General features: G+C 45.3%; 1 protein-coding gene across 1 annotated transcript; it reads right to left on the bottom strand.

The window, feature by feature from the left end:
* Positions 1–284: 284 nt before the first annotated feature.
* LOC140636073 (major histocompatibility complex class I-related gene protein) lies at positions 285–7,721 on the bottom strand. The gene is given in 7 exon segments (XM_072831542.1): positions 285–307; positions 553–774; positions 4,701–4,715; positions 4,718–4,969; positions 5,801–5,841; positions 5,843–6,020; positions 7,703–7,721. Coding segments are annotated over 7 exon segments (750 nt in total).
* Between the last annotated feature and the right edge of the window lie 1,883 nt (positions 7,722–9,604).

Genomic DNA, 9,604 nt, shown 5'->3' on the forward strand with positions numbered 1-9,604 from the left:
TTCTGAAAGCAAACAAGTAAGGAAAGATCCACAAGTCCTCTTCCCTTTCTACTGTTAACTTTTGGGGACTTTTGTCCCCGTGATCAGCAGGAAGCCCAAAACTACTTTTCTTACTGTGTCACTTTTCCACAGCTCTGGGTAGGGTAATACATGAAAACAGAGGCACAGCAGTTCTTTAAGTGTGATCTGAATGCTCCAGGGGCCTCAAGACCCTTTCATTGAATCCATGAGGTCTAAGTCATGATTTCCACCCCCCCCCTTTTTTCTTTTTAAATCTCTATCTCTCACATGTACACAATGGAGTTCTCTGGAGAACACAATGACATCACCTCTCTGATGGCTAATAGATATGTGCTTGTGTTCTGTTGTACTTAAAATCTTTTTAACTTTTAATATATAATGTAGTAAATCGCAATAGATATAACCCACATAAACAAAAAAGATCCTTGACAGCTTGTAATTTTTAAGGATAAAGGAGCTGTGAGGCCAAAGAGTGAGAGAACCACTGATTTTGAAAAGTATGCCACGTTTCCTGCTCTGCTTTTTCCTCACTCTGGCAGACAGCCACGGCCACAACCCGTCTTAACCCCGGGGGACCTAAGGAACCACGCAGAGGCCACAGTCTACAGGGGCAGGAGTAAAGGTCGCCGCTCTGAGGATCCAGCTCAATGGATCCCCATGTCCAATAGCTTCCATCCCCCTTGGGAAGAATGTCTCCTTTACCTATTTCTTGGACAATTTCTTCCCCATTTTTCAACCAGATCATGCAAATTCCTGGGGGGTAAAAGCCATGAATTCTGCAGAAAGGAGTTGTTATCCTTGGAAAAGTGATTTACTCCATCCCATGGGGGCTGTAGAAAGGAGAAATAAAGCAGAAGTATCGTAGGTACAGAGCATGCGGTATTAGAACTTGGCAACTGGGTCTCCCAATTTAATTTCTTCATTGCAGGAAACTTCTAAAACCAAGAATGACCCAGAGCCCAGGTCCATCAACAACAAACTTATTTATTTGTACCTCCTACTAGGGCAGCGTGCTGGAGGAATGACGAATGTGGAGCTGAGCCATGTTCTGTCCTCTAAGGCAGGGGGTGGGCGGGGGGAGCCTCATAGCTTTGAGTGTTTGGAAAGTGTGTCAGGATCATTTACTGTTAACCTTTGAAATACTTTTATGAGTCACAGAAAAGGAAAACTGAGTTACAAAATGTGTGACTATTGGTGATGAGGAATTCAGCAAAAGACGGGAGACTAGAACTCAGCCTTCCTTTTTCTCAATTCTGTACTGGTGCAAAGAGATATCACAGCCACCTCAGCTCTGCTTTGGCACTGAATATCCTTGTGTCCTTGGGCTGGCACTTTCGTGATTGCTATGGTGTGAATGTTTGTACTCCTCCCCTCCCCCCGCACCTCTCGGTTTCACATGTTGAAACCCTAACAGCAAGGGTGATGGATACTAGTAGGAGGGGCCTTTGGGAGGTGCTTAAGTCATGGCAGTGGAACCCTCATGAATGGGATTAGTGCCTTATAAGAGGCTCTGAGAGATCTCTGGCCCAATTCTAGGATGCAAGGAGAAGCCCACAGTCTACACCTAAGGACAGGGCCCTCCTTTGACCATACTGACATCCTGATCTCAGCCTTGGAGCCTCCAGAGCTATGAGAGGTACATTCCTATTTTTATAAGTTACCCAGCCTATGGTGTTTTGTTATACAGCCAAATACAGACTTAAACGGTGACTGTCACCAGAAACAAACATATGTAATAAGTAGCTTGTGTCATGGTTATGCCATCGAAGGCACTACAGAAATTCATATCACAAAGGGGCTCCAGTAGTAACAACAAAAAACTGTCCATTTGTGGCCTCGCTTCCTCTTGACTATTCTGCTAATTTTCCAGATGGTGCTGTCCTGAATGTTCCCACTGAATTGGGTCCCATCCAGATGTGAGCCATACAGAGCCTGACAGCATCCTGGCAGGGCTGCCTCCTGCTTGTCTGTAGGCCTCATCTTTTCACTACCTCCCCCCTTGCTATCTGGTACTCTGATACAGGGAAGACTTACCTCAACAATTATCTTCTTTCTATTTTTCCTGAGGCATGAGATTTAGTAGGAGAAAAAAGCTTCCTAATATTAAAAATAAAGTATATATGCCACAAGGAAAGATACTGCTTTTTGACATTGGCTGTAAGAAATTGTTCCCAGATACTTTTCAGGGAGTGAGTTTTGACCAAAGGGTTGAGAACCTATTAGGATAGAGAGGAGGTTTGGAGGGGGAACAGATATACTGAAGCCATACTTCCCATACTCTTTCCACACAGCCCAGGAGTCCAGGGTCTCTCCTGTCTTTCCAAAGAGCTCCTCATCCCAGAGAGAATCAACAGGATTAGTCTTAACCCTCAAATCCCAACTGATGGCAGCTTTGTTCCAGTTTTCCTACCATCTCCCCTGTTTGCCTCCCTTTACCAAGAACAGGAGGCTGGGAAACTAAGAGTTCTCCTTGTTTGCAGTCAAAGGCTATGACACTCATCACAATGTGGGAGTGGAGACTCCTAGGGCCCCTCTTCATACCTGCCTAGACTTGGCCTGCAATGTCTCGGTAATTAAAGGTCCAGTACCACCCCAAGTTGGCCGTAGATTTCAGCCAGATCCTAAGGTATCAGACGTTCTTCGGCCTGGCAACAATAATGGCATCTATGTAATGTGTAAGCAGAGAACTACCGTGTACAAAGTGCTTTTATGTACATTTTTCACACCAATGTCTGCGATGTAGGCATCATCACAACTGTTTATTTTACTCAAGATTATTGTCTTGCCAGCTTAGCATTTATTAGCTCCATTTTTTTCTGATAATAAGAACCTGTGCTCCGGACAAACACATATCATATATCGGAAATTTAATTCTCCTGACTCCAATGTGTGCTTCTGTTAAGAAGTACTGATCTTAATCCTGCCACCCAAACATAGCTCACAGCATACTTGTTGCTATCTTTGCCAGCCCCCAGATCCAGTCTCTGCTTTGCTTTGTGCCCGGGGACATTAGGCTCATCAGACTGCCCCTCGGGGCTCCTTTGCCTGGGTGGGTTTGGCCGCTAGGAGGAACATCCTCAGCAAATGTCAGAGAGTCAGAGGATAGAGAGATTGGGGTTCTCAGGCCCCTCTTCTCCAACCACCTCACTGCAGTCTGCCAGCAACCGTGTTTCTCCAGAGGCACAGGACTTGCTAGAAGGTGCTTCTTCCAGGCCACCAGCCTTTACTTGTCCCTTCAGATTTGGGGATGTAACGGCTTTCCTCTGCTGTGAGTCTCTGGGTACTTCACTTCTGGTTTCCTCAATCCCGATTGTACCTCTATGAATAGTCCCACGATTGAGTTCTCCTCGGCTAAATCACTTTGAGCGTGCCATTTATTTCTTACCAGGATTCTGTTAGTCTTAGAAACTCATCCTGATGGTCACAACAATTAGCCCAAAGGGTGGTACACTATCCAATTCATACCAATCACAGTTCTGTGAAAAAAATTTTGTAACTAGAGCTGGGAGAGAGAAGCCCATTCTTTGGGAATGGTGAAGCGATGAGGGTATCTCTGAGCTTTATGCTGGCTGCCACATCCCCATTGAATCTTGGTTTTAATTCCTTGGGTCCTCACACTGCCCTGACTCCTGCCTTTCAAAGAACTTCCTTCTTTGTGTCTAAGCCAATTTGAGTAGGTTTCTGTCACCTGCGACCATTGCAATCCAGATGGCTATTCAGCCTAACAAGGGGAAGGGTTGAAGTTCAAAGTCTAGTCATATGCTTCCAAAGCCAATACTCCCATTAAACAGATAGTCTATATTCCTAACTGTGACCCAGATGTCTCCCCAAGGCCCACTGCTGCTCTGGAACATCCCACCAGTAAAGATAACTCCCGTGGCAAAAGGCATATTGTGTCCAGGCGTTACCTATAGCATGATACAGGCATAAATGCATTTTACATAGTAAGATCTCTTAAATATCAAGATTATAAGTGAAAAGTCTCCGTTAACCAGAAGTTGACCAATTGAGTCACATCTTTAATATATAAGAGGAGCTTTTTACTGAAGGAAATCTTAACATAAATCCTTTAGTAAAGCAAAGCCCCTCCATTTGTCTTCTTTGTAAGAAGACATTTTCTTTTTTTTTTTTTTTAAAGATTTATTTATTTATTCATGACAGACACAGACTGAGGGAGAGAGGCAGAGACACAGGCAGAGGGAGAAGCAGGCTCCTTGCAGGGAGCCTGGTGTGGGACACTATCCCGCATCCTGGGACCAGACCTGAACCAAAGGCAGGTGCCCAACCACTGAGCCACCCAGGCGTCCCCATAAGAAGACATTTTCACCCATACTGGTATTGTATGAGCGCTTGGTTAACAAACAACTAATAAGGATTGCTCCGCCTCCCAATGTATTTCCCAGCTTTTCACTGAAAGGAGACGTAAGGATTTGTGTCACTGAATATGCCAAAAAAGAGGTGTCCCTGGAGGTGCTCCACTGTCAAGACAAGCAGAAATTGCTAAATCTTGTCTAGATGCCGATAAAAAGTAACAAAGGGAAGTTTTCACAGGGAGTTACAGATCACCGTAGTCCAACTAACAAGATAGATTTCAGAATAGAGTGACTATAACCTAGATTAGAGAAAGTTCTATATAAAACCAAGGACTCTGGGAACCTGGTGTTCTCTCTTCACTTTACCTGCCCTTTGTAAATATCTTCCCTAAGCTCCAGGAACTTCTTTAATGAGGTAATATGTTCTTCCAGCCAGTTCTTTTGATATTATAACTCATGCCAATTGGCCTCCTGTGCCCACTTGGTGATTCGAGCCATATTATTTGTAGCCATCCAGAAAAAGAGATCTTTATTGAGGATAATGAAATCTTGTCCATCATATGCATGCTGGAGAAATATGGTGCTTCTGTCCTCCAGCGACCCCTAGCCAACCATCCCCTGGTAAGTGTGAAACCCTGGCACACACATGGAGGTCCCTGTCTAAACATCATCATCCAGTTGATGACTGGGGGTATGGATGGAAACATCATCTGCTCCTGAATACATCACCCCACAGGCGTGCCTCCAGGAAGTTCCTAGGACACAACCCACCTATCAACAGATATTTGTAGGAATATGCCATAGGAACTGCATGCCATAGGAACATGTTAATTTTTGCCTTGGGGAATTATCCTATAATGAGAATGATCAATTGATAAACTTTATAATGCAATAAAGGAGAGAAAGATAAGCGAGAGCCAGAAATATCCTGGGAAAGTTAATGTAGTGAGTCATTGTGCATAAGCAAGTGGCTCACAAAGCCTGGCCACTAGGAAATGAGACACAGAATGGCCAAATGTAAAACGAGAAAGGAGAAGGTACAGATTAGAAGCCTGGATAGTGGCGGATGAGGGGGGCACCTGGGTGGCTCAGTGGTTGAGCATCTACCTTCGGCTCAGGGCATGATCCTGGGGTCCTGGGACAGAGTTGTGCATTGGGCTCCCCACGGGGAGCCTGCTTCTCCCTCTGCCTATGTCTCTGCCCCTCTCTCTGTATCTCTCATGAATAAATAAATAAAAAGAAAAGAAGCCTGTATGAGAGTGGCATAGGGGTTATGGGGGGCAAAGGACAAAGGGATCCTGAGGAAGAAATAATTTGGAGATGCTTCAGGCAGATGGCAGGCACCGAACGCCATCAACCAGATTGTTCAGGCTTTGCCAAAAAAGAGTTCAGCTCAGCAACTGCTCATGTTCACTGTCAGCCCAGGAGCTCTCTGCAGGAATGGAGGCTAGTGCTGCCTTCACCACCTGAGTGGTCGAGATAATTCTGCAGGTGCTCCAGCTTCAGCCCCTCGGCTCTGAGTGTACCTCTCCCAGTGCCCAGGCATGGAGTTCTCCACCATCCACAGAGCCCACAGCTCTTTCTGCCAACAACACGTATATATAATGATGGGATGAGAAAAAAATTCTGTGAGTCCATGGCTGGGATCTGAAATGCCCAGGAAAAAATACGTCAGAGAGTGGGTCCCTGGGAGGGAGGCAAAGAAGGAAGACATTTATATTCACAGACAATCCCGACCTACAGCAGTGCTCCGTGGTCAGCTACATTCCTCTTGGGACCTAGCTGCTATTTCGTTTTACATAGTCACAGAACCCCAGGAACTGGAGCCTGGAAAGGACCTAAGAGCTCCAGCCCAAGACTGTAGCCTTTTTTTTTTTTTTTTTGTCCTGGTTTGGAAGCCTTTGGATGAAATTTTATAGGTAATCTCAATTTGTAAATGAAGCAGAGAGCCCTGCTCTGGACTTTGGGGGATGGGCCTGGGACCACTCATTCCTGTGGGATTGCTGTCTGAGGGCTTGCAAGTCCTGATAACCCACCCACTTGTTTCATGAATGAAGGTTCTAAGTGGATAAATGAGGGCTCCCACCCTACCCATGAGTGTGCATGTGCAGGTACACACGCAACACACACACACACCAGATCAATCAGAGAATCCATATCAGGACTCAGGCTTCCTGAGAAAGAGTGCCTTAAAGGCACAGTGCTAGGGCACCTGGGTGGCTCAGTGGTTGATTATCTGCCTTCGGCTCAGGTCCTGAGATCGAGTCCTGCATGAGGTTCCCTGCAGGGAGCCTGCTTCTCCCTCTGCCTATGTCTTTGCCTCTCTCGAATATAAATAAATAAATAAATAAATAAATAAATAAATAAATAAATAAATAAATAAATAAATATCTTAAAAAAAAAAAAAAAGCACAGTGCTTTTCTTTGCTCTGTGGGGGAAGACTGTGGATGAGTGGGGCTTTCTAACCTGTGAGGCCACATCCATATCCAGAGACTTCTCTTGCCTAAGGACTGTACTAGACACCACCTCTCCACAGTGTTTCCAGATTGCCCAGCTAAATGCTTTTGTCCATTTGTGAACTCCCCTGGCCCTCAGATCTTCTTCCCATGTGGCCCTTGCCACTTCAGGGAACCCTGGACCATGCCAGGCTCCCATTCCCCATGCTGAATACTATACATGAGGTTTACTTCTTCCTCCTTATTTATAAATATCTATTTAAGAAAAAAATATCAAATTAAAAAAAATCATCTCACAAAACTGCTGGGTCGGCTTTGGTGCCTGCAAGTCTATCTATACTTTCCTTTTTCCTAAAACTGTTTCTGAAAACATGTAGACTGTCTTTTAGAACTAGATATCATTACCTTAACTATAAGGGAAGACAGGATACCCTGAGACTGAACTGGGTCTGCCAGGGTCCCTTCCGCCTGATTGAGCCAGTTCCCTTAAAACAGACTTGTCCTCTCCTTTCTCCCTGCTGCTGGAGCCAGGGTGGGGGCAGCTTGGCAGCCTTCAGAGTAGGCACAGCCCGCGGGCCCCTCCCTGGAGCGGTATCCTGCATGTCAGCTGCAGCGCTGAGCACGAGGGAGTCTAGCTTTCCCTGGGCCTGGGCAGAGCAGAAGCTCCAAGGCCCCTTTTCATTGCTTTCAGCTTTTTCCTTCCCCTTTTTCTTCCTGGGGCTGGGGGGGTGGGGAATGAGGCTTGGGATGAGGAAGCAACACAGTAGAAGCCTCTTAAGTTGGGCATAAGAGTCTGTCATCATAAAAGTGCTGGTTCTTATAAAAATAAGAGCCAGAGATTGAAGCAGTAGTACAAATACTATCCCCAAATCAATAGTTATCATATTCTCCCTTCTATTCTCTATGCTTACCTGCTACTCCCTTCCCCATCTTAAGGCACCTGAGGATTTTGCTTATTTCCTTTGTGGTTCCTGCCAAGGCCTACCGCAGGGAGCTTGGCACATGGTAGGAGCTTTGTAAATATTTGTGAATTAAGTTGTTGGCAGCGCATTTTACTTCTCTGCTTTGAAATGTGCTGAAATGAATATGAATCTATGTCGCCCGGAATTTCTACTTTTAAAAACTACTTTCCAGAAAGTGCAGGCTGGTGAAAAGGGAGCAGAGCTGAAATCTAACTTACGTCCAGCCCAGAATCTGTGAAAGGTGTGTGTGCTTGAATCTGAACCAATTTTGAAACTGTTCCATTTCTCCACATCTGGAAAGGGTTTGTAGCTATTCTGCAGATGCCCAGCTGTTTAGAGAGGGAGGCTAAAGGAAGAGCAAGTCACGAACACTAGTTCTCCCACCTTCTTGGTATCTGTCTGTGTTTTCAACAAATGTATGAGTGCTTCCTCTGTGCCAGGCACTGTTCTAGGTCCCCCAAGCACACAGCAGAAAAAACAGATACAGTTGTCTGACACTGTGGAGCCTACACCCTAATAGGTGGAGAGGAGAAAGACAGACAACACAAAATATGTGAAATACGTCTTTTGAAAAGCGCAATGGAGAAAACTAAAACTGCAAAGGGACTGAGCAATGCGATTTAAACCAGCAATGCTTAAGAGAGGCCTCCCCAAGAAGGTGCCTTCAGAGCAAGTGCCTGCTGGAAACGCAGAAGCCAGGCACAGGGACAATGGTCCAGGCAGAGAGACCGTACAAAGACCTGGAGGGAAGGACAGGCCTGGCACATTCTAGGAGCACCAAGAAGGCCTGCGACTGGAGCTGAGGGAATGAGGGGGAAAGGAATAGGTAGGAATTGCTTCCATGCTTATTCATAGGAAAGAAAAGAAATAGATGGTGATATTTTTAGTTATAAGGATCTTTGGATGCTTCTCAAACCATGCAGTCATGTGGATGCTTCTACCACCAATAAGAACTGCTGGTCTTTCTCCTAACCACTCACCTAACTACAGGAACTTATTGTGCTGTGTGCTGAATGTTACTATTTGACTTTTTTAGCTACTTTTTTGAGGCTACCTTTTTTTGGAGGTTATAAATGTCTTATTTCATATAAATTTTATTCTTTTCTGAATGTCCAGTAGGCACAGTCCTAGCTACTAGGGTTACAGCAATGAATAAATCAAAGTCCCTTTGACTTAAAGTAGGACCTAAAGTCCCTACTTTACATTCTAAATTTTCTGAGCTAATCTCTATGAAGACAACTGGCAATAGATAAATATATAATATAAGATTAAGTGGTGACAAAGTGTGTAAAGAAAAGTAACACAGAGAAAGGAGACAGTGTGACGAGAGCTGATCTTTTAGAGGGACCAGGAAAGGCCTGGTTTTTGGCTAGGTGAGTGTCACTGGCATCATCTCCACACATAATATTTACAAGGCCTGTAATTTCACTTTCTTACCAAAATATGACCTCATAAAAGCCTGCATTACCCAGAGTTTATAAGAGGGAAATAGAAACGTGGTCTGTTGACAATACTGTCTGAGTACAGAGTAATGTCCTTTTCGCCAACCACGATCAGTCCAGTTCCTGATTTCAGAGCAGTTTGTCTCCACCAGCCAGCCTTGACTTCAAAGGCTGCTCTGGCCCTGAAGGCTGGCCTCCATCTGCCGGTCATCTGCTCGACGCCCCTCGTGCAGCTGCGGCGTGGCTCTGCTCCAGGGGCATCACGGTCCTGTCCCCATGGTTTGCCATGGGCCACTTACCCATCTGCTGCATCCCCAAGTACAAGTGACGCTTGCTCCTTGGTGGGGCTTCCAAAATGCTACCTCAGCCGTGATGGGAAGTTGGTTGACAGATGTTAAGTCAGTAACTC

The sequence above is a fragment of the Canis lupus genome, chromosome 6 (assembly GCF_048164855.1).
Source record: "Canis lupus baileyi chromosome 6, mCanLup2.hap1, whole genome shotgun sequence".
In the NCBI taxonomy this organism is placed as follows: domain Eukaryota; kingdom Metazoa; phylum Chordata; class Mammalia; order Carnivora; family Canidae; genus Canis; species Canis lupus.